This window comes from Gouania willdenowi, chromosome 11, assembly GCF_900634775.1.
Source record: "Gouania willdenowi chromosome 11, fGouWil2.1, whole genome shotgun sequence".
In the NCBI taxonomy this organism is placed as follows: domain Eukaryota; kingdom Metazoa; phylum Chordata; class Actinopteri; order Blenniiformes; family Gobiesocidae; genus Gouania; species Gouania willdenowi.
This window is the reverse complement of record NC_041054.1, coordinates 16,181,001-16,207,273: the sequence shown is the minus strand read 5'-3', so window position 1 is coordinate 16,207,273 and position 26,273 is coordinate 16,181,001. Positions and strand designations below refer to the sequence as shown.

The 26,273-nt window shown below is 38.5% G+C and overlaps 2 protein-coding genes and 1 long non-coding RNA gene across 3 annotated transcripts in view; 1 reads left to right on the top strand and 2 right to left on the bottom strand.

The window, feature by feature from the left end:
* LOC114472418 (oxysterol-binding protein-related protein 3-like) overlaps positions 1-7,372 on the bottom strand; it is a 31,639-nt gene extending 24,267 nt beyond the window's left edge. Inside the window, exon 1 of the mRNA XM_028461669.1 lies at positions 7,242-7,372. The gene's annotated coding sequence lies outside the window, so the exon portion shown is untranslated. The remainder of the gene's footprint in view (positions 1-7,241) is intronic.
* Positions 7,373-8,424: 1,052 nt separating this feature from the next.
* On the bottom strand, positions 8,425-26,208 carry LOC114472447 (uncharacterized). Its single transcript, XR_003675100.1, has 3 exons — positions 26,193-26,208; positions 17,691-17,694; positions 8,425-8,598 (listed from the first exon to the last, which is right to left on the bottom strand). It is a non-coding gene; the product is annotated as an uncharacterized LOC114472447 (long non-coding RNA).
* Positions 19,364-23,005, top strand: tril (TLR4 interactor with leucine-rich repeats). The gene has a single exon (XM_028461670.1). It carries the CDS (start codon positions 19,600-19,602, stop codon positions 22,030-22,032), a length of 2,433 nt encoding a protein of 810 aa, XP_028317471.1. The 5' UTR covers positions 19,364-19,599; the 3' UTR covers positions 22,033-23,005.
* Positions 26,209-26,273: the final 65 nt, after the last annotated feature.

Genomic DNA, 26,273 nt, shown 5'->3' with positions numbered 1-26,273 from the left:
TACCACTTTTGAACATGAGTATCTTTAATGAGAACATTATCAAACATGCTTTTATTTATTATTATTATCCTGCTACATCACATCAATACTGTAAAAATACATATAATACTTTATGTAATATATGTACACACACCGTAGGCTCTGAAAGACTCAAACTGTTCACCGTATCATCTCCATTAAATATTGAACTGTTTTTTTCAAGGAGTAAAATGTTCAATATATTAAAACCAGAGTAAAAATAATATTAGAAATGATCATTTGCAACATCGGTAAAGTCTCTTACCTGCAGCATCCATTTCTCATCAGATTTTAAACTTTTTAAAGTTTAGAAATATTGTTTGTTTAACTTCTAAATACTCAAATCAGTAAGAGAGTGTATCCAATCCAATCACTAGCACTTAGAAAAGCTGAAGTTATTGTTGTGTTTGGTTCTTTTTTATTTTAACTTGCAGCCACTGCAACCGTTCACATTTGATGATAATGCCATCAAACTGTTTTCTGTATTGTACATGCATCTATTCAGTGTTGATAAATTAAATAATTATACTTAATTACGGACTATAAGCAACAGCAGGTTTTGCGTTTGCTCCTAATGCTAATGGAGGAGGATTCACGTAGTTCCAGTGTGGTCCGCCTCCACAGCTTCAGTGTTAACTCCCTCGCTTTACAGCAGTCCATGAGTGACTCTGGTTTAATTCAACAGATCCAACATTTATTTAGCCAGTCACTCAAAAACAGCATACAGCTTATAATCGATCTGCTTCGGTCTCACACTTTCCGTCACTCCACAAACAGGTCGAGCGACCAGCACATTCATTCGCTGATGAAGGGCCACGCACCCACCCACACAAACACATTCTGACAACAAATGTTATGTTGAAGAACTGCATGGAAATTATTCAACTCTTCCACTCCGTCACAGTCACAAGGCTGCGTTTCGGTACCGAAACATGGTACCGTTTGATTTTCCGTGAATCTGTATGAGGTAGTACCGAAGGAATTCGGTTGGTAACTAAAAAAAACAACCTGAATGTATATGATCTGATCGGTGATCATTTTTTTAAACTCATTGATCGTGTAAAGCCTAATTATTTTTGCTTTGAATAAACTTTTTACCAACAAGAAGTAGAGGAAGTTTTCAGGACGACTATGGTTTAGATACACGAACTGCAGTGAGACAATTTGTAAAGCCTCTGATTTTCTGTGATTGCAAAAAAAAAAAAAAAAAAAAAAAAAAAAAAAACTTTATTCACATTCTGAAATGGAAAAAGCAATCAAACTTGGTTTTTTTCGCCCTCTCTTTATTCAAAAATCAGGTCTCAACATGACAACAAAATGCCTCCCAAGTTTTGAGACAGAAAACAGGTGATTGAATGTCTAGAAAGTGTAACAAACAGACAAATATGTCCAATTCTGCCAATAATCCTGTTCAAAATCTCTCGCTATGAGTAACAGATCGAGTAGTGGTCGTTATCCTGTGATTGAGAGTTAAAAGTGTTTTTGCAGAGCTACATCTGCAGTGTCGTGATGAAGAAGTGGTTCAGATTATTTGTGACTGCCTTCAAATCTGAAAAGGCACTGGTACAAAGACCGGTTCAGCTGCTGGTGTATTAGCTAAACAGGTAGCCATTTTACTTGGTGACACATCGCGAGATAAGTATCTACAATCACACGGCTGCGCAGGGTTTAATGCTAAACAAAAGGTAATGACTGTAATTAAATGTTTCACAAACAATATTTTGGGACCATGCCATGCATTTCCAGGTGCTGGAGAACTTGCGGTGTGGCTAACGCTACTCTCGCATGATTTCAGCGCAACCATCCCATTTTTGTAAATCCTCTGAAGCATAAAGACAAAAATGTAAAAGTAATAACAGTACAGTAGTTTACTCTAAATTTTTTTTATCATTTTTGGTAGAATTTTGAATAGCCAGGAAAGTCAACTGAACAGTAAGCGTGTAAGAAAAAAATAATTTTGGTGTTATAATTCGCAATATTTCACTCCGGGATTATCGTATGGACACAAAAAATGTCGAATACATTTTTTTAAATGATGTTTTTCAATGAAAAAAACAATTGCATAGCACATAGGACCTTGTCCTTGTTAAACTACCTCACTCCTCAATGTATTTTAGCTTGGAAGATGATTGCAATTTATTTTCATAAAACATACTGAGCACTTTTATAGATGTATGTGGTTACTTTTTCAGAAAAAAAAGAATTTAAGAACTTAACATTATCAGAATCTGTTGGTGAAGTAAAAGTTTTTTGAAAATATACCACTTTTTTATATTGGTACTTAACTAGTTACAGTTATGTACCATTTGCTTCACAAGTTTTGGAAAAAAGAAATACATTGTAATTCATACTTTTTTGTACTTGAAAAGGTGAAATTGGTCATTATTGATATCGCTATATATTGCAATGTCATAGTGTTTAGCATCAAGATATATCGTATCGTGACAGGCAAATTGTGAATCATATCAGATTCTTTGAAATGCATTGTACACCACTACTAAACAGGGAAACATGATAAAAACGGAAAGGAAAGGGAAAAGTGTAACGTGATGCCTTAATGGTTATACCCTGAAATGAAATTTTGAAACAGAAAATCACAGGCCCTGAATTTGGGTTTTCTCGTAGGAAAAATGATTGGACTGCATTGCGATGAGAAAAACTGATTAGTTTTGATGATGTGTGGGTGCAAAAGTAACAAGCCAAGAAATGACATCTCATACCTAGCCTGAGACTGAATGAAATGCTTACAGAAGGAGCTTTAAAATGCATCAGGGGATCAAATTCAGGTCATCTTTTCTCCTATTACTGTCTCAGACGTCTTTTAGATTGGATGGGTAATGACTATCCATTCATACCACTGGTTGGGAATTAAATTGGATTTACTTTAGAGAAGTTTCTTATTACACTTTGGGTAGAAAATGACAAATGTCTGTGAGTTTAAGGAAATAAATACACTTGTTCTTCCAGAGTTTCAAGCTTCAATCTGATAGCCTGTGTGGACTAGAACACAAACACATAAATCAATCCTCTTTCTGCTGCATGTTCTTTCCTCCCCGACAATAAACATACAGAAGTGTGATCCTTCCATTACCGGCTCAGTGCAACTGTAAAAAATGTTCCCCGAGATATCCTCCTGACAGCTGCACCTCCAGCTCCATAAAAGCTCTGCATCTTCCAACAGAAAATCTTATTTGCAGGGTTAAAGTACTGATAATCCCCCCGACTATCAAAAATAAATGACGGCATGGACTCAGAGACACTATAGGGAGATTTAGAGTTTTTCAGACATACACTATCATTCCAACTTTGTGACAAAAATAAATAGTAAGTCTAAATGTGGCAGCTTATGATTTTGGATGAGTTTTTGTCAACAGCGCGTTAGAAATCTGACCCTGAATATCACATTTGAGTGTCTGGATGACAGCTGTGCTTCCTCTGAAGCTATTTTCTCACAGTTTTTAGTATAAAAATAATCTGCTCTTTAGTTATTTTTGTACTAAAATAAAACAAGGAGAAGAAGGATTAAATCAAGTAAATATAAAAGCCATCTAAATCTGCCAATCAACAACAAGCAGCTATTTTTGTGTGCACCCAAAGAGAAACAAAAAAAAAAAAACAGTTCAGTCTCAAAGTTTGGACTCGTGTGTTTCCTGAAAATCTGACTCACAGAAAAATGTTTCCCTCATTTTAGTCAAGGAGCGGTTTTCATTATCGTTCAATCAAATGTTGCCATGGATACAGAAGAGAAACAGGGAAAAAAAGCCTATACGCACAAAATTTGGTCTCTATGAAAATACAGCATAAAGCTATTTCTAGATCTTCTAGAGTGGACACATGGCATCACAGGCCTCACAGCGCTGACCGGATGACTTGAATGGGACATCAACACCCTCACAAAACACCAGGCAGGCTATTCTTGCCACATATTACATTAAGTGGGTGTTTTCTACAATAGAAAGTGGCACACGAGGGACTCTGTGAGTCACGCTGGATGTTTACACTTAAAAAAAAATATATATATATATGTTTTTAAATGGTTTCAGCTGAAAAAACAACAACATTCATTAAAGCTGTACAGCAGTGCGCTAACAGATACTTAAAACTAGAATAATCCTGCTTTGGCGAGAGGGAGCAGCCGGGAGCTGCGCCACCTGGAGTGGGGAATTAATCCCATGCCCAAGGGCACTTCAGCATGGTAAAACGTACCAACAAAGCGGCCTAAGACGAGATGCGTCAACCGCTGGACTTTTCTTAATCAGAAGGTTACCCAGGGTCACACTCATTCAAGCATGCTGCGAGCGCTGAACTTCAATATGCTGATTAATTATTGGATCTGAATCACCACAAACCCAAGAGATTGAGGTAACATCTACACTCTGCTATTAAAAAGCCTACAGCAATAGATGTCTTTGTAAATCTGCAAAGCCAGTCTGACTTAATAATGTATATACATACTCAGACCTTGTTTTTTTTTTGTAGTAGTAGTATTTTGTCAAAACCTGAAGTGATCAAGCACGGAGAAAATTACCCCAATAGCAGAAATACGTAAAAAGAAATAAAACGAAACAGTTTAACTATTATATCATATAGAGCAGGGATGTCAAACTCATTGTTAGTTTAGCATTCGAATACTGAACAGTTCATTAATTTTTTTTAATCATGTCAGTAAGGCTGCAACAACGAATCGATAAAATCAATATTAAAAGCGTTGGCAAAGAATTTCATTATTGATTCGTTGCATCGTGGTGTTTATGTCACTGACCGTGACGCAAAGCTGTTTGCTTCCCCTGCAGAGCTTTGGGTGTGTGCGCACGAGTGTTTGTGTGTAGCGCACGAGTATTTCTTTGTGTGCACACACGAGTGTTTGTGTGCGCACAAGTATTTGTTTGTCTGCATGCATGAGTGTTATTGTGTGCGCGCACGAGTGTTATTGTGTGCGCGCACGAGTGTTATTGTGTGCGCGCACGAGTGTTATTGTGTGCGCGCACGAGTGTTAGTGTGTGCGCGCACGAGTGTTAGTGTGTGCGCGCACGAGTGTTAGTGTGTGCGCGCACGAGTGTTAGTGTGTGCGCGCACGAGTGTTAGTGTGTGTGCGCACGAGTGTTAAAAATCTGACTAATCAATTAATTTATTGACCGATCAATCAATTATGAAAATAATGGTTAGTTGCAGCTTTACATCTCACTACATATGTCGTCCAAGTGCATTTTTTTGGCAACATCTTTGAAGAACAAATACAAACCAGTTTGAACTCAAGTGGGCCACATATTTTAGGCAGAAAAACATTTTTTTTTTCTAAATTTTATAATTTGCACTCAACAAAATACCTACAGTATCCAAAGCAATAAGTGGTGGCAGATGTCAGTCCCAGGATCTTCACTTTGAATTTCCTTGACTTTGTGACACATTTTTATATAATTTTGGGGACATTTTGGGAAATAATTCAAGAGATTTTGCAGTTCTTTCTACAATTTGTAATTAAAAAAATTGAAAAGAGACATCTATAACTGAATTATTTTCACTGGAGTTATTTATTGGAATTAACTGGGAAATTGGGAATAATCTATTTAATTATTTGATAGTTTATACAATGGTGAATGTTTTTTTCATTTTTGTTTTCTCCTGTAGGCCAAATTCAAACTTCCAAAGGTCCAGATTTGGCCCCTGAGCCTTAAGTTTGACAAGTGGTAAAAAGCACTACAATCAATAAATCTAAATACGTTTTTGTACATTTTTTACATGAAAATACTCATTTCTATACATGTCAAATTAGTTCATTTATCTTACATTTTTGATGTTTTGTTCTACTTGCAATTGAATTTAATATTTTAAGCCTGAAATATCATTTTTCACAAACAGAAAAAAATAAATGAGCCAAAAATTAGATGGATTTCTGAGTGCGTCCTAACCCAGACCTTCTCCTAAACAAGCCACACCACAGAACTCACTCACACGTGCTGTCCCTTATAGGAGAAAAAGCTAAAAGTGGAAAAATTAACCAGAATTGTTTCTCTGGAGAGTACAAAATATTGACATTTTGAGGAAAAAATATTGAGGTATGAGTTTTGGTCCATATCGTCCAGCGCTGCTTACATGTGTTTGGGTTGTGGAAGAAAGTGAGAAAAAAACCCTGAGGAAACAAATACAAGCATGGGGAGAACATGCAAACTCTACACCAGGGGTGTCAAACTCAGGTGCTAAATATGGACCAGTTTGGGCTTAAGTGGGCCACAGATTTTAGGTGTGAAAAACAGCAAATTCAACATTAGTGTGTCCCTAGTTTGCACTGCCATGTATAAATTACATATAAATAATAAATTTCCCTGATTTCGGATAATTTTGGTACATTTTGTGGAATAATTTAAGGTAAAATTTTTTTTTTTAGAGTTCTTTTAACAATTTGAGATTAAAAATGACTGCCGTCATTTAAAAAAAATAACTAGAACACTGAGCTCTGCAAATATTGTCAATATTAATAGAATTTTTGTGGTTGGAAGGGCTGAGATATCTACAACTAAATTAGTTGGTAATTTACAAAATCTTATGTGTTTTATTCTTTTTTCTATCATTTATATTTTCTTGAGCGGGCCGAATTTGAAGCTCTTAAGGGCCGGATTTGGCCCCCGGGCCTTGAGTTTGACACAGGTGCTCTACACATAAAAGTCTGAATCCAAGTCCCTTTTTCAATAATCTCAATTTCCTTACATTTAATTATTCGCGGATAACATGTTTAGGAACTGTAAACTGTATATATTTTAACGTTTTTCCTTAATGTGTTTAATTAATCATCATATATATTTATATAGTTTCTCTGCCTACCTGTGATCCAGGTGAACGCCCTTGATACTGATAGAGAGAATCATAATGGGAACAGAGCAAAGAATGCAGACTGGGAGGGTCCAACACACACCGGTGAGGACAAACTCCACAGGACAGAAGCACCCACCACAGGTGTTCTCACACATACACACACACCAGTAAGTTATTAGTGGAGACGTCGTGTTTAAATTACTCGACATGTTTGCAGACGTAAAAGCGTGTTAAGTAAAGAAAGCAGTTAAGCAGAGAGCAGTTAGTAGCAGACTAGCACATGAATATTTCTATCGAAAGCCTTGAACGCGCTGACACAGACAGCTACAGGCGGAAACTGCACGAGCACAGCCACGCTGGCTCATTGAATACAAACTTTGACAGTATTTATGACACTAAATATCTGTTCTTACCTTTCTCGGGCGACGCTACCGCATCCTACCGCGAGCCTGCTGTAGCTCCGGTCCGTACCTGTCGTTGAAATGCCTCGCACAGCTTCAGTGTCTGAGCGTAGTGGGAGGGGCGGAGCTACGGTTCGTGGCTCGAGTGACTGATGTCTCCGCAGCCAATCGTTCGACAGGATAGACATTGAGGGCGGAAACAAAGGCGGAGCCAGCGGCTTTTTGAAAAGGTGACGTGGACGCGAGAAGTCAGACGGGAAAAAAAACGGTTGAAGGTGATAGTTGTGACGTAAAGGTGGCGTGCTCGTGTAACTATTATCATAATGTAGGTTATTATTTCAGCCAACAAACAAACAAACCTTGTTTTTAGATGACGTAAGTCAGGTTGGAACGTAGATGAATCTCCTTAGTCTGATTTTATCCATAGAGGTGTAAAGAGTACTGATATATTCTACTCAAGTACAAGTAAGTCATACATAAAAATCTCAAGTACACGTGAAAAGTAGCTCAATTAAATAGTACTCAAACTACAAGTTACTAGTTACTTTCACCCCCCATGTTTATATTTGCATACAGGAAATATCTCATGTATAAACTTATAAAGGAAGAGACAAATCGCGCACAATTGGAACTGAAGTTATTTTCCACAAAGGCATCTGTACAAAATAAAAGGTTTGTAAAAAAAAAAAAAAAAAGTCAAATTCTTTTAAAAAAAAAAACGAAATAACACCAATTAACAATTCAAAATAATACAAATGATCAGGCTCTATAGCTACATTTGTTAACTCTAAAACAGTGCCATGCCAAATGTGCTATGTGGGTAACAACATAGGTAGAAACCCTTACCTGAACCTAATAAAGTGGCTGGATAATGGTATGACTAAGAAAATATGGATTATGTTCAATCTGCCTTGAAACTGAAATAAAAAATAATAATAAATAAAGAAAAATAGTAATTTACTCAGTAGCGGTAGGGTGTATAAATGCAACAAATTACTTCTTTTAAAATGTAAAATTACTGATTTAGAAATATGCAGGAAAAAAATGTCATCATAATATTTATTTTATTTTATTTTATTTACCAGCCACTGACAACTTTTAACTAATCGTAAAACATGGAACATGTTTTACGATTAGTTAAAAGTTGTGTAATTATTTGACAAAAATCCACTTTGCAGGGGGTTTTTTTGGCAGTGGCTATCCGTACGGTTGCTGTATCAATATACCGACATTCTATCCGTACGCAGCACCCCTATTTAGCCAGTTTAGCTCACGTGATTAAGACTAAACTTAACCCAACCCTAAAAATTGCTGCGATGTTGGGTAATAACCTAACCCTAACCCTAAATCTAATCCTAACCCTAAAACGCTACATAGGGGTTGTTCGTACGGCAACCGTACGAATAGACACTTTTTTTTTTTTTTTTAACTTCAAACAAACTACGACAAAAATAGGCTCACTTTTCCTCCTTGTCTGGCAAAAAAGAAAAACACAAAAACAAATCACATAAAATTGAACTCATTTTCTATGCATCTGTCGACTGGGCTCAACATCTCATAATATAATACATGAAAATGTGAACAAAGGGAGTGTTTACGTTGGAGATAAAAGCCAAACCCTCACCCTACATTTGGCAAACCACTGATCATCGAGTACATTATGTTTATGTTTACGCCTCATATCTTTTCCACCTATGAACAGACTGATGCATTTTGTCATTCCCATTAGTTGGAAAATAAACGAATATAGTCACGTCTCCTGCCTGTTTACGCAAACGATGAGTAAGCAAGAAGAGGATACTAAAGAAAGCAATTATAATACTACATGAAAGCAATAATTGTCCTGTTTCTCTCGGCCTGTGCACATGTGTTCACAGGCCTTCATCTGTGTGTCCTTCATGCCTCTATGCGTGTGTTGTTGTATTCCCAATGAATGGCCCTCTTGATCCCACGTGTCCTTTTTGTCCCTGCATGCTATGCACACACATTTGCCCTCTATTGTCCCTGAAGCTCTTTGTGCTCCGTCATTCAACAAATTTGTTTATCCAACAAAGCAAATTCCCTCCTTTGCATTGGGGCTTGAGGAAGTCACTTCCTGTCCTGGCTTATTTCTATGGCAACAGGGAGAAGGAAAACACAAGAAGAAGAAGAAGGGAAACATCTTTGCAGAAGGAGAGTCAAAGCAGGGGTGTGTCAAGACATTGAGAGGCAGCTTCAGTAATGGCTGTGTTTATGAACCCACAGGAATGCAGGCCCGCCACGTCACGAGCAGAAATGAAACTCTGAGCTGTTGATGGCTTTGATGTTTCAGTGAGACATTAGAGTCGAAAACTGAGGTAGCTCCTCAGTACTTAGCAACCAATGGAGATGTGCACACTAAAAGGAACGTTCCATGGCATGTCAAAGATCAGAGACACTTTGAGGTGAGTCTTTCCACACAGAGAAGGAGCAAAGAACAGCATCAAAGATCCTTACTTTTAATGAGGCACACTAAAAGCTGAGTCCAGCTTATCAAAGGTAACAAGAGAGGGGAGGGGATAAGACAAAATGTGCCAGTTTGTTCCTCCTGTATTCATTTTCATGCACATCTTTTGTCTCACAGTGTGCACATGCACTACTGGACCGTGTGTGTGACAGTGTCATCTACGGGTTTGGTGTGGTTACTGCACACGAGACATGAAATGTGGGCACTGTGCATTGTTACTCAGTGAAATCTGATGCAAGGGGACAACACCCTTCAGCTGCTAGGTCAGTGTGTTAGCAAACTGATCCTCCTCTTTGACTCACAGCATCAACCACTGTGGGAAAAAAACCTCTTTTTATCTAATATAAAGCAGTGGGTCTCAACCTTGGGGTCAAGACCCCATTTGGGGTCGCCAGACACTGGGAGGGGGTCGCCATAAGTAAAAAGCAAAACACTAAGAATATTTTTTGAACCCATATATGCTCATTTTTTCCCCCCTTTTTCTGCAACTACACTAAACTTGCCTTATTTTAATGTTTTCATCACTTTTTCTTGCCACATTTTTGCTCCTTTTCATGCATTCTTGCTACATTACTCCAATTTCTGCCAATTTAAATTACTTTTCTGCACATTTTTTCCACTTTCAGGACTATTTCAGCACTTATAAACCCTTTCCACCACTTTGCCTTCCTAATGTCACATTTGTTGACCCATTATTGTCCCGATTAACCTCTTTTCACCTTAATTTTTGCCAATTTAACCACATTCATGATTTGTCATGCCCATTATTTGCCAGTTTGAACTAATTGTTCCTACTTTTTCTGTCCGTTTTTGGCCACTTTCATTTGCAACTTTTTAACTATTTCTGTGGTTTTTTAACATCTCATTTCACTACCTTTTCCACCATTTTTGATCACTTTTAACCCATTTTATTTCTGATTAAAACAAGGATTTACATCTTTAAGATGACTATATATACTATGGCACAAATAATAATAAACTTCCTGGGTAACAGTGGATATTATTCAGCTAAATAAATAAATGTGGATATCACAGATTCATAAAACAACAAACCATCATTTTGCTGACTTTATGGATGGGCCCCAAAAAGCTCCCCCCTTTATTCCCCCTTATAGATGACCCTGACTGTTCTTGAATGATCATGTCTGTGTTCAACCAACTTCAGCTACAGTGGGGGTCCTTGTTGGTGGTGGTCAGAGGGTCCATAGGTGCAAAATGACAGCCACCCTTCTGTCAGCTTGGCCCAGGGCAGCTGTGGCTACAATGTAGCTTACCACCACCGGTATGACTGATATGAGTGACTGGTGTCAATCAATAATGGTCTCTGGGGAAAAAAAAGCTCTATATGAATCCAAGCCATTATTCTTATGTGCTGCAGTACCAGCATGGCCTTACAGAGAGCCACGGCCCACACATTGGGAGTTACAACTGGCAGCAAGAACCACGATTGTATCTGTAATTCAATAATTTATTTTCGTTTTTAAATCATAAATTGTAAGTTTTATTACTGGAACACGATGCATAGAGCTTAAGCTTAGATTTGCTTTTCATTGGAAACGCCTGATGAATTTAAGATTGGAAACAATGACTTGGAAAATCTCAGTTTTTCAGTATTCACCTGTGATCATAATGATCTGTCTGCAGAGGGCGCTATTGCATGCCAGCTCTATCTATCTATGTGCTCCACACAGCTGGAGCTCAGATGTTTCCAAGCTCATAAATTACTGTTGACGACTTTGACCCAATGACTCACAACGGTTGCATTCTTCTCTGCTCTTGTTTGTGACTTGTGCAGAACGATGGGAAAAGAAATCTCACTTAAAAACAAAAAAATAAAAAATAAAAACACCAAAGCCAACACGAGGATTAGCCTATGATACTTTTATATTTTGATGTTCTCAAGCATCTCCTTAGCAGTTTTCCAGGTACTCGATTATGAGTGGTATCATCTGTGCTGCTTGTGATCTTCAACATTTCAAGGCTTTTGTTGGTTTCATTATGCAGTTAAAGCAAATCGTTCCTATCAAACTCAGCCGATCAAATGGTTTCCCCTTCAGTACACAAACACTACAGTCCTTTACTTGCCTGCTTTTTCTTTGTTCTACTTTCTGCTCTTGCCAGGTTTTCAACATCCAATTGCATGCTCGCAAATGCGTTCCAGATGTCGGGTACTTCCCTTGCTTCGTTTCCCAGTTTCATTCCCTCCATTCTGAATTCTGACAGGGTCCCGAAGGTTCTTTCACCTTTTCCCCCCTCACTTCTTTGATACTATGGTCTCAACCGGGGTGACCTCAGGGGGTCGAGCCCCTCCTCTTAGTTTTAAGGCATTTCACAGGTTGCTCAAAGGTTGTACTGCAATTTAGTTTGAGGCAAACAGGGTACAGACCTTTATGCTTTAATTAATATTGTCAAATTGTAGGTTTTTGGACTTTTTGTCACTTTTTGCAACACGGCCTACCCATTTCTCTCCTTCCTGGCCTCTTTTTTTCTCCTGCCTCTGATTGCAACCAGCTGGAAATGGGGCAAACTGGGAATGTGAGAAGCTGTGGGGATGCTTGCCTCACTTTGTTTTAATCATTTACACACATGTAAAAGCATCAACATATGTACATGCCTTAATATTCAACATCATGAGCAACTTTACAGTAATTACGCACATGTTTAATCCAGAGCAGATAACGAAACCAACGTATGGAGGAAGATTCTCTCACACACACACACACACACACACACCTTCTTTCCCATCACCTAATGATCACAGCAGCTGTTGCTCATCTAAACTATCCTCCTTACACCTAATCCCTCATCCTCTCCTTCCCTTTGCACTTTTGCATTTATCATTGAAATTGTCTAATACTCAAAGCTTCTAATGACAACATATAAGGTAATGCCAGAAGCAAATCAGACTTTTGCATGCACAAGGAACTAAAAAAAAGCACACAAGTGCACACATAAAGAGCTGCACTGTTGTTTATTTTACTTGTGCCCTGATTACTGCAGATATCATCTGCGTTTCCTCACATATGCAACACTGATTTAAAGGATGAGATGATGACAGGAGCTTGTTTTCACACAGTTTTATCTTACTAGGATGTGTTTCATTTGTTGGACTCTGGAAAACATGGTTAATTTATTGCTGGATACAGTAAAATGTGAGTGTTAGTGACTTTGTGTGAAGCTTATTTGTGTGCTCATGTGGAAAAAGTGCGTAAATGTTACATTTTCAGTTATTTCTGAATGTGCCTTTTTAGTACAACGAATAAAAGTGAAGTTGTGCTTTCTACAGAGTTAATTTTTCTCTCCTAACCTCTGCTAAATGGCACGTGCCCTCCATACGGTCTGCTTTTGTGCTAAAATATCAAATCAATTGGTCAGAACAATTTCATTCAATGCTCCAAATGTCTGTATTAGAAATCAGTTTGGAATCCTACAGTAAAAAAAATAAATCTTTGTGTTATACTATCTCCATTACAGCTCGGCAAGGGAGTCTAAGCACGGGAACACAGATGGTGCTGTTTTTGCCAATTTCTTTCCTCTCTTTGCAGCATTTTGCAGCCTTGGAAAAAGGCCTGAATCTTTCCAACCAGTTCAATCCGTCATCATCGTCAAACAATTATGTATGCTAACTTAAAACGACGTCTCTAAAATACACATCGAAAACTGTCGGTTTTGTCTCAGAAAGGACAGTATGTGTACTCTGTCATCTTTGTCTTGTTTCAACACTTGTTGACAGGTAGGTGGACAGGACTTTGAATTAAACATGGTAGTGCCAGGAAAAGAAAAACCGCACACTGTAGCAAAAAGGAATGACATGAGAACCTAGCACAGATCTTGGCAATAGCTGCTGAGAACTGAATGAGGAACATCATGCAGATGAGCAGGTGGGTGGAAAAGGGAAATGACTGCGAGAACATTTGGAGAAATTAACTACGTTTGTGCATATTTATATAGCAAGTTTTTCAAGGCGTAGCTACAATGTAACCACAATTGCCCTGGGACACCTCTGACCACCACCAACGTTCATGCACAATTCCTACCCATTCATACGCCCAAGGACACAATGACGATGAACTGGATAGAGTGGGATTCGAACCAATCCTTTGATTTCTGGACAACCCACTCTAACACTGAGCATTTGCAAATGCCATGTATTAATAAAATATTCTGCAATTATCCCATAATGATAATACAATAGTAAAAATGCACAGTCAAGGGATTAATGGGTTGGAGGATATACTAGTACTCAGTAAAGAGTACTGACGTAGAAGTACTGTTACTTGATTGAAATTGTACTCAAGTACATGTACAAGTAAGTCATACCTAAAATACTCAAGTACAAGTAAAAAGTAAATGTTTCTAGTTACTTTCACCAACCACATTTATTTTTGGCGGTAAATCTTGCCATTGTTCTCTTGCATACAGTAAAAGTCTCATGTATAAACTTAAAAAAGAAGAGACCAAATCTTCCACGAACGGATTTATTTTCAACAAAGTCATCTGTATAAAATAAAAGGTTTGTCAATGTACAAATCTTTTTTTTTTTTTAAATGAATTGAATACAAAACAAGACCTGTATTTGCAAGGCGAATGCGTATTTGGCAATTGAAAATTGGCAAAAATGTCAACCTGTGTCTGGATTTGTTGACAAGACCTTAAATATGACCTTGAGCGAAGGTCAAGGTCACAAATTAAAAGGAAATGTTGTTCGGTCGTACCAGTCTGAGCACAGTATTTCACTTTGTGGCCAAGTTATAGAGAAAAAAGTTTTTTGTTTAGTTTTTGTTTGTGACATCATGAATTTTTGACCCCTACCAATCTTTTTAGTGGTAGGTCGTACAACTTTGGTCCAATAAATAAAAAACTCCACTTGGGATGAGCTTTTCATAAATGTAAGCATCAAACTTGTACGATGAATATTCATAAAAGTATAGAAAATGTCTGTTTTTGACACTTGACGCGACCTTGACCTTGACATTCTGGCTTTAAAAAAGTTTGACAAATCATCCTCGACATTGCCCCCATGAGATGACATACGTGTCATTAGTGCTGCATTAATAGCCTTGGTGTTCTAGGACAAAGGAGTTGCGGAAGAAAAATAATAACTCCTACGATTACAATGTATTTGGCAATTATCAATTGTCAAATACAATTAAAAAAAAAATGATCAGAATCTTAGTATAGCCGCACATTTATGAACTCTGAAACAGTCCAATGGCAAACGTGCCGGGCGTGTAACAACATAATAGGTGTAAACCCCAACCTTAACCCATGAAAGTTGCTGTTGAGTGTGCCTTCATATACCAAATCTGCTTGATCGGCTTTGAAATGATGCATTTGATTGTTGTCTGGTCGTTTCACTTTTTTGTAGTTCCACAATATCCGTTGATTATTTAAAAACAAAAGATAATAATTTACTCAGTAGTAACGGTTGGGTGTAGAAATGTAACAAAGAACTCGAATTCTTTTAAAACATACTTGAGTAGAAGTAAAATGACTGATTTGGAAATATACTCAAAAAAAGACCAAAGACCTAAAAAAGCAACTCAATTACAGTAACTTGAGTACTTGTAATCAATTACTTTCCCCTCTGAGTGTCTGTGTGAAACTGGGTCAACACATTCATTCCAGTGCAAACAATGAACTCTCTCTTTCCTCTTCTGATCTTGTACCATCTCCACTGTGTGTGTGTGTGTGTGTGTGTGTTTTATCTTCTCTTGTTTAATGCTGTCTCCACACTGAGGCCTACTGGGCATGAATCCTTCACTTCTACCTTCTACCCAGTGTGGTACGTTTACAGCGTGGCTGCAGGTTTGGTCTGATGCTCCAGTAAAAGCCTTCCCTGAGCTGATGAAACGCATGTGTGTACAATTCCTTTCAGCTCTGAGACAATCCAGGCGATCCCCATAAAACAACTGGTCTGGTCCCACTGAGTCTAGGGGCCAGATCCTGGAGTTTTTTTTTTTCAATGTGTGTGTTCGAGATGCTGAATCACTATGGAGGGATCGTCAGACAGGAAATGACCTCCCAGTGAGAGGGGGGCTCCTCCATGAGCTCCATTTCTCCCTGTCTGTCACACTCACAGACACCCCCTCAGAGCTATAACGTCCAGATGATGTCGACGAGCAAATATTCATGAGAACGAGACCTGGAGTGATCTCAGTGTGGGGTTCTCACAGCTCTTGACACTACGGCACCCTGTGTGTTATAACAGTATAAAGATAAATTGTGTATTCTTAAAGATTGGAGTAGCAATGTGAATAAATACCATAGGAGTAATTGATTATTAGGTCAAATTCAAACTTGATTCTTTCCCTCCTCTGAATTAGAAATAGATAATAAAACAATGACGCTATTCCAAAGTACATATAGAGGTTAACTCAGATCCCAGTCAAACCACTCGTCCAGTTGCTAGACTAGCCAGGGTTAAAAAACCATTCTGGAAATCAGAGGTGAAAGTAACTGATTAAGTACTCACGTGCACATTACGGTAATCATTGTACTAGTACTTAATGTGTTTTAGAAGAAATAAAGTAATTTGTTATGTTTTACACCCAACCGCTACTGAGTAAATGTTTTATTTAATTTTTTTGTTTTTAAATGATTAACAGAAGTTGTGAAACTCCAAAAAAAAAAAAAAAAAATGACCAGACATCAGTCAAATGCATCACATCATAGTCGACCAATCAGATTACACCTAATGCAGCGCGCCAAAATAGCATTGAAGAATCTACGAGCACTATGTAACCCATGATGACAAAGCATCTGTTATTGGTGTTATTTTATTTAAAAAAAAAAAAAAAAAAAGAATTGCACATTTTGACAAAACCTTTTATTTCATACAGATGATGCAACATTTGGCCTTTTTAAGTTTATACATGAGATGTTTACTGTATGCAAGATGTATTACCAAAAATAAACATGGGTATAGAAGTAATAGTAACTTTTACTTAAGGTGCCATTTGATTGAGCTACTTTTGACTTGTACTTGAGTATTTTATGTATGACTTACTTGTACTTAAGTTGTACTTGAGTAATGTAGGTATTGTACAGTATGTTTGGATAGAAGCAAAAATATTTCAGTTGGGGTGGTGTGTAGCTCAGTGGGTTGAGTGCCCGCCCCATGTACGGAGGCTGTAGTTCCTCACCTGCAGCCGGTCCCAGGTTCGATTCCCGGCTTGGGACCCTTTGCTGCGTGTCATTCCCTGCTCTCTCTGATCCCTTTCCTGTCGAGCAACTGTCATATAAAGGCCACTAGAGCCCAAAAAATCTTAAAAAAAAAAAAAAAAAAAAATATTTCAGTCAGAGTGGATGTCCCGATACAGCCTTCTACTTCCGATACGATACCAATATTGCTGCATGCCTTCAGAATTGGCCGATGTTTATCCGATATGATGTCAGCGTGGATCATACATACTTTATGACTTTTTAAAGTGTATTTTTTATTGTGGAATGTTAGAAAAGGCTTGATCAAGTGATTGAACAATAGTCAGCAGCATAACAACTGATCCATTTATTATTAATCTAATCTTAATCTTAAGAATATTCTACAATTTAATCAAACAGATGAAGAAAAATAAGTTCAATTAACCTAACAAACAAACTCAATAAATCCAATAAAGAACACCTTAGGTATCAGAGTGCTTGCATCAGAGATTTTAGATGCAGGCTATTATTTATTCCAATCATTTATTAGATTTTTTTTGCTGATATCAGAACAATATCAATATTGAATTTTTCTGTATATTGTCTTAAAGCAAACTATGCAATATTCAGCTTTATAACTATCCAAGTCTTTGAGTATATAGTATTTACCATATAAAACCAAAACCGTGTAGAAAAGTACCAAGGAAAGGCCATCGCAGTATTATGAAAAAACTATGATATATATAAAGCATATATAAACAGCAGGGCCACACAGACCAGGGCACACTGTACGTTAAATGTTATTGTTCAACTGTATGTTATATCACGTTTACCTGCCTCAGAACAACAGGTGAAATTTAGCTCTTGTGCTAACTCCGGCATATTTATGGTGATGCTGTTTGCTGAAACATTGAATAATATGTAGTGTCCTTATTCAAATAAATAAATAAATGTTTATGGAATGGGTTTTCAGGGTATTTCATTGCATGAATTCAAACCTGTAACCTTTTAACAGTGAATAAATGCGGTATAACCATACACTGAAACAAAGCCAACTACTAAATTCAATTTCTGCATGAATTGTCTAAAGAAATTCCATTAAAAAATATGAGTTAACCGTTTACTTTATTGTCTCATTATGCTGTTAAATGAATGCAGTAACCTATTTAAATGAGACGGCAGGAACAGGCTCCAAATGTAAGCCCTGGTTAGTGTCAGTGAGTACTTTTCTTTGTGTTTGCCCTTAATATGTAGAAGTGTTGGCAGCCTTACTGCATGTTTTCAGTAACAGATACCTGCATTTACAGCATTGTGAATCATTCATCTGTCTACGCAATCATGTTCTATGCTCTGTTTGTTTCCCTCCTTTTTAAACCAGGGGTTCATTACTCCTGGTCATTAGACTTGGCACCTTTCCTCGCCAGTTTAGAAAAAAAAAAAAAAAAAAAAAAAATCGAGACAATCCAACTTCATCATCTGTAAATGCAGAACATCTGGAATCCTGATGGCCTCTGCAGACTTAAAGGCTGCGTTAGTGAGGAGGACAAAAATCATGAAATGCTCCTCTTGTGAATGCTCAGTATATGTAGAGAACAGTCTGGGAATAGTTATTGCTACAGTTTAGTGCCAGTACTTTTCTGCACAGACAAGTGACTGAGTATGACAGTCGATCAGCCGTTCCACGAGAATTCTGAATGCCTACTGTGTTTCCCACATAAAACATTACATAGGGAAAATGTAAAAGGTGTTTTTTGGGTTTGTTTCTTAGTGTATGGCTTTTTTTTTTTTTTAGATTCTACAGGAACTATTTAATTCTGAAAATGAAGTTTAACCTTTAAAAAAAAAAAAAAAAAAAAACCTGTCTATAACATTTAACTTGGTAAAATGTAATCACATTTTTTTATATTTAATTAAAATCTAATTAAATTTTGGTCATTTTTTTCTGTAAAAAAACAAAAAACAAACCCCAAACAAAAGAAAGAATATTTATTATAGATTATAAATGGAATATTTATAATAGAGGGGTTGTTTCTGTTTTGACTGATTTAAACCTGAATTGCTAAAAATCACTCAATATTTTAAATCCCAGCATCATATTTGAACAATCCAGAATCACAATTTTGGTTTATTGAACTTTTTCAACATCCCATGGGCAGAACGAGACCCTCTGTGTGCAGGTTTGGCTCAGATGGATTCTATGTCTCAGAGCTCTCAGTGAAACCTCTCGTGTTAAAGTGCAGGTCAAACATGCCATGTGTCTTTGGGGATTCTGTGGAAATCCTTTCTGCACCAAACTCCTGCTGATCCACATCTCAGAGCTCAGTCAAAGCATTTCCTCAGTCTGCCTCCTGTGTGTGTGTGTGTGTGTGTGTCCTGTGCATGAAAACTTGTGCATGTGCACATCTGTTTTTTTGACAAGGGTCACAGAGTTGTGGGGGGAGGGACTTCATTAGGGTGTGTGTGTGTGTGCTCCCCCTCTGTAATTTTCAGCAGATGACCACTTGGGGGGATGAGGGCTTCACTGAGGAGTTTCTTTAGCCAACAGCAGAGAAACCCACCCAACAAATTGCTTTGCCGTGTTAGTGATGCTGCACAGCGGTGGAGCCATGATCTCCAGGAGCACAACACGGAGAGCACCAAGTGGAATATGGAAGAACTGGTTCCCAGTGTGACAGTGGAGTGGGGGGACTCCATCTAAGCAGCAGAGACTCGGACTCTGGCTGTGCCAGCTGCACTGTGGGAATGGATACCAGTCGCTTCCTACTGTGGATATGCATTTTCCTCCTGTCACTTGATGGCTTTGAGCTTTCCTCCCCTTTGAATGACCCTTGTCCCCATTCCTGTGACTGTCAACACACGCAGCACCTCCTGTGCACCAACCGTGGACTGCACACCGTCCCTAAACCTGGACCATGGGGGACAGAGGACTTGCACATCCTCAGCCTAGGAGGCAATTTCATCAGCAACATCTCAGCCTACGACTTCACACGGTACAGTAACTTGGTCCAGTTGAATTTACAGTACAATCAAATACAAGCAATTGACAGCAAAGCATTTGAGAAACTCTCCAAGTTGGAAGAATTGTACATAGGACACAATCTTTTATCAGATATACCCGTTGGAGCTTTACAACCTCTGAAGAAACTGACAATTCTCTATGGGAACAACAATGTCATGAAGAAGATCACACCAGAGCTTTTCACCAATTTGGATAATCTAGTAAAACTGCGCTTAGACGGCAATGAAATAGAATTCCTTCAGGACTCAGTTTTTAAGTGTTTGACCAGCCTTAATTACCTTCACCTGGAATCCAACCAATTGCAACAAATTCACAGAAATGCTTTTAACAAACTGACCAACCTGCTTTTCCTAAACCTCTCCCACAACAAGCAGACGGCCGTGCGGAACGTTCTCGTCTTCTCCCAACTCAGATCTCTGACCACTCTGCTACTGTCTGACAATAAAATCCAGCATGTTGGAAACCACGTCTTCCAAAGCTTGAAAAGGTTGTCCAAGCTCTCCCTCAGCAACAACAGGATCTCTCGGATAGACAGCGGCGCCCTGAGGGGGCTCTCAAACCTCCGAGAGCTTCTGCTGGATGGCAACCAGCTGAGGGAAATCCCAGCTGCACTGCTGGACCACTTAGAGCACATTGAGGAACTGGACTTCAGTCGGAACCGCATTTCAAACGTGGACTCTCTTGCTTTTTCAAGACTCAATCACTTAAAGGTGCTCAAGTTGAAGAATAACCTCCTCACCAGTCTGTCGGGTGACATTTTCAGCCTCAACAAAGTGCTTTACGACCTAGATCTCCATGGCAACAACTGGACTTGTGATTGTCGCTTGGAGGATCTGAAGCAATGGATGACCGCTGCGCATTCTCAGGGCAAGTTAGTGACTGTATTCGTGCGATGTCATCATCCAGCAACTCTGAAGGGGAAATATTTAGACTATGTGAACAGCTCCCAGTTGCAGCCTCAGGGGAACTGGACCCATCTATGCAACAGCCAAGCTGGGCCTGAGGAGAGCCGGGGAGGGGGTGCACTGGTAAACGTGGGGGGTGTAGACACAGAGGAGGATGGTCGATGGACAGGTACAAAGGCAATAGAAAATGTAGATAGGGGTAGCAACGAAAGAGTGATTCCAACAGATGGAAAGAAACGGGACAAAAGTGACCAAGAAGGGGTGGAAATCCAGAGAGACCAGGGAGGTCAGGAGGTGCTGGACCCTTCCTCCTTTTTGGAAAGAAAAAAGAAAAATAAAGACTCTTCGAGGGAAAGATCAAGACCTTCTGCAGACGCAGCTGGGAAACGCTCCAAAGGAAGACGAAGGTCAAACATTTTTTCCAGAGCTGATCCATCAGACACTTCCACACCAGCTCCTGTCCCAAGCATCAGGTCCAGCACCTCTGCTCCCAGTCCCATCACAGCCAGAGAAAAGTTTGATCTGCTGAAGTCTTCTCCACAGGAAGCTCTACCAGTGATCACCGACCCCTGTATGTTCAACAGACATTACATCACTAATGTATCTGTGGATCAAGTGACCTCCAGTACGGCCACCGTCTACTGGAGCAGCAGGAATCATCACCGCTACACACCAGGACCCGGGGCACGATTAGAAGAAGTCCACTATCGGGTTCTCTTTGACAGGTTTGGCACCGCTGACCGGTTTCCTCGCTACGTATACGCAGGTGGTTCTGCTCGCTCTGTGAAGCTCCGAGAACTCAGCCCGGGTGTCACCTACATGGTCTGCGTGGAGGGAGTGGTTTCAGGGTCCGTGTGTCAGGTGGCACCTCGAGACCACTGCGCAGGGCTGGTCACTGTCTCTGCCGAGTCCAACCAAGGGCCCACGCTGACCTCTGACCTCCAGCTGGTGACAGTGGCAACACTGGTTGGGAATGCTGTGCTGCTGCTTGTGATTGGTGGACTTTGGGTTGGGAGGAGCATGAAAAAGAGGCTGCAGAGGAGGAAGTCGGCTGTGCACGTGCGACATATGTATTCCACGAGGCGGCCGTTTCGACCCGCCATGGCTACAGCCTCGGTGTCCACCGACTTCACCTCGTATCAGAGCAGTCGACCAGCGAGACTTGCACCCCTGGAGGAAAGAGACCTCATAGAATTTTCATGTGAACGCTTCCTAGATCCGAGTACTGCTCGCAGGGACAGTGAGATTTAGAAACTCTCTGTTCAGAACCAAACTTTTAACTGTTTTGACATTTTCCAGCAGTTTTTATATGTCATAAAGAATGTTATGGGTATGCTTCTATTGTTAATAACCTCAGCGAGCTCATTTGGAAAAAACATTTTCTTTGCAGTTTTCCCAGACACCAGAGGAAGCCCCATCCCTCTGACTTCCTCTTCCTGCTTTGTGGCCTTTTTCCTTTCCATTTCCTTGCACCTGTGAGCTTTAGTAAATGTGTCGCATCGGCATGTGAGTGTGAACGTGTTTGCGTGAATGATGTACCACTGATTTCAAACAAGGTGCTATAGTGGAATTTACAGACATCTTATTGTCTCTTTTTTTTGTACAGTGTATGATGATGGCTGCTGGTTGGCAGGAAAAATGTGTGTTTTATATCACATCTATCATGATTTGTACTTCTATATATAGTCTTTATCTATTATTTTTGCAGTATTCAAAGAAGTAAAATCCCAAACAATGTGACTGATGTGTCCTTTCAGTGTTTGTGGACGAAGTAGACATTTGAATGTTAGTATGTTTGCAAAAGGGAGTCTGTGTTTTTTCAATCACTGCATTATGACAATTTAACTCATTCCATCAATAGGATAATAAAATAAATACCAAATTTATTTCTTATAATATTAGTGTCAAAGCCTCTAATTATACTGGAGAATCAATGACTACTCCTCCTGCCAATAGGGGGCAGCAGGTAACTGAAATAAGATGGCAGTGAACTGATTGGTGATTTTTTTTTTTTATGTACTTTTTTGTTTGTTTGTTTGTTGTACCGAAAACGGTAGTTAAATAATTAAAACCCCAAATAATAGGCATGTTTGCAACTTGGAAAAACTTCTGAGGATGATTGAATTCTTCCATTAATATACATTAATAAAATGTTTTTTTTTTATTATTTTTATTTTCATTTTGCTCTGTCCAGGAATTAAATAAAGGCTGTTGTTTAAAGGTAGCTAAGCATTTTTCATTTATTTTTAACCAACAGAAAAACGAGCTAATAAGCTTCTAGTCATATTTTTTCAAAACTTTACTTATATAACAATATCATAATAATATAGAATATAATAATATATCTAAATGTGTGTTTCAATAAATATCCAACAATGAATGTATTACTTAGCAGGGAGTCTTTGCATGTTTTTATATATATAAATAATAAAATAATAATAAAAGAAATAGAGCGTTATTTAAAAAAAAATTAAAAAAAATCTGATCAATAGAACAATTTTATTTTCATTTATTATAATAAAGCACATTCCCTTTCAGAAAATCTATTCTCTTACCAATAGTGTGATGTTCTCAGTCTGCTGAGGTTGTAAACGTTAAGAATTACTAAATAAAATTTGTCACTAGATGGCAGAATACACCACACTGTAAGTACAGAATCAACCCAAAGCCATATAACCAAGGATCACCATCACCATTACCATCAATAAGAAGCTATGTCAGCAAATAAAGATATGTTTTTTTTTTTTAAATTATAGTATGAATATCAATTGACTGAAACTCATAAAGTGACGTTTAAAGTTGAAATGCGTGTATTTGTAAATGGTTGACAATTTATTAACACATTTAAGAAAATGTCTACAAAAAAACAAACAAATTTGATGCAAAACAATTTGTGAGAAACTTTATAAAATAAAAACTATAACAAGGTTTTTTCATTTTCTGGGTGGACATAATCTAATTATCATGTAACCGTTCTTGTAGGGCCATTAAAAATGTAGGTTGGTATCATTATTTGTTATTAATTGAATGTGCATTCTTCTGGGGCTTGGATTTCTTTCAGTTCGATTATGATGAGAAAAATAACCTTCAGTTTTCACAAGGATTTTACCTTGTGTTGAAGACCCAGGAGCTGCAGGGGCGGGACTTCCTGCAGCTAAACACAGACACCTGTCAATCAATCAGTCACCTATGGCGTGCAGCTTTTTTGTTCTGTTGGTTTACAGGTAAATAAAAAATCCCTTTACAGTTACAATGTAATGAAAATATCTCTTTTATTTTAACAATTGAAGACTGTACATACAGGTAAAAAGACACAATCAGAAAAATAAGAATATAACACTTGCATCCATTTTTGTTCTCGGAAGTTCCTGAAACACATCTGCAATAATTTGATCCATGGGGTCAGTATTTTTTTTTGTTTTCTTCTTCTTTTTTTAAAAATTAAATATCTATCATAAGGCCACTGTTTCAACTTGTACGTGCAAAATGGGCTCTACAGGCAGGCTTTTTAGTTCCTACTATGTTTAAGGCAAACTAGACAGTGCTGGTAGCAGTTTAAAAAAAAAAAAGCAAGAAAAAAAGGGTAAGCGTTACCTTTAAACCAGTGGTTCTCAAACTATGGGGCAGAGACTGGCATGGAATTTTGGAGTTTTTTTCTTCTGGATTAGGAGAAATAGTATTGCAGTCTCCATCTCTTCTGTCTCTATATTTTCATCAAAGTGTACCAAAGGTAAAAATATAAGTCATCCCTCTCTAATAATCTATGATTTGATGATGAGAAAAATAGACGGACAGATAAGAGTGTGGACTGGAGAAATCTCTACAAAATAAAATGTATTTTTCTTACCTAAAGTAGCTCTGTTGGGAATAGTTTGAGTACCGCTGCCTTAAATGGTGAGTAAAGAGTGCAGTGCTTTCCCCTGATTGGTTCTCCTTTGAAAAAGTGCATTGTTAATAATCGCAGACTTTTTTTATAGTGCTGTTTAGATCCATATGCAACACATTAGGGCAGTGGTTCCCAACCTTTTTTGGGTCATGACCCCATTTTGATTTCACACATTTCCAGAGACATTAGTTTCAATCATGTTTGTGATGGAGGTTTTATTGTAAAGTGTTCGTGGGTGGCATGAGAGACGCTTTTAAAGAAAATGTATCATAATTATTATTCTGGTGTTACGAGTAACACTATAGCAACGAGATGCGCCAGCTCGGATACATTTATACTGTATTTTATTTTTACGAGATTTATATTTGAAGAAGTGAAAGTACAGAATACAAATGTTTGAGATGGTGTGGTGTTTTCAGAATCAGAATCAGAATCAACTTTATTGACCAAGTAATGTTTTTCATTTGAAAAAGAATAATAATTTTATAAAATTACAAAAATATAATTAAAATTTTCATTTTCATTTCATGATTTAATTTTCATACTGTATTTTTTTTAAAACTAGATTTATATTTGAGGAAGTGAAAGTATAGAATACAGTTGTTTGACATTGTGTGTGGTGTTTTAATTTAAATCTAAATAGGCAGTGGCTATCCGTACAGTTGTCGTATCAATATAACGACATTCTGTCCGTACACAGTGCCCCTATTTGGCCAGTTTAGGTCACGTCGCTAAGACTAAACCTAACCCTAACCCTAAAAATTGTTGCAATATTGGGTTATACCTAACCCTAACCCTACTGCTGCGTTCACACCGGATGCGTAACGAAATGTTCGTACGTCCAGTTTACATACAAAGTCAATGGATAAATGCGTCCCAGATGCGAAATTTTTCCTGTGCGGGGGTGCGGTCCGATCCGCACGTCAAGAGCGTTGGCCGTGCGAGCGCGCTCTTGATTTTACGCATATTCGCAAGAGTTGAAAATATTAAACTCATGCGACTGTTTCGCATAACGAAAGCCAATCAGAGTCTTTGTTGACGATGACGTCAGGCCGTTAACACGGACACCGGTCTGTTCACCCATTGAACCATAGAGTAGAAGCTGTGTGTGACCACCTGGAGCTGTATGACACGGCCTTTATAACCGGGACTGGACTAGGAAAGATTTGGCGTGGAGGAGAATCAGCGAGGAGGTGGTAGTAGCAGGTAAAAGTTCTCTCAGTAGTTTTCATCTTTGAAAGTCAGCACTGAGCTAGGATAGCATTAGCCGCTAATCACACCGCCTTTTTTCACTGATGGTTTATGTTTATGAGAGGAGAAAAAGGAGCACAGCTCCTCGCTTCAGCAGGCAGTGAAACTCACCCAGTTGGATGTGTCGCTTGTGGGCGGGGCTTTGCTTCAAACGCGCATATGAAGCGAATAGGGACATTTTTTGATCCTGCGACACATGCGGAATGTTTCGTGCAGCAGATGCGTACGGTGCCGCAGAAGATGCATTTGGTGTGAACGCAGCATAAGATACTACGTACGTGTACTTCGGTAACCGTAACAATAGCACCGGGGGTTGTTCGTACAGCAACCGTACAAATAGACACTTTCTTTTAAA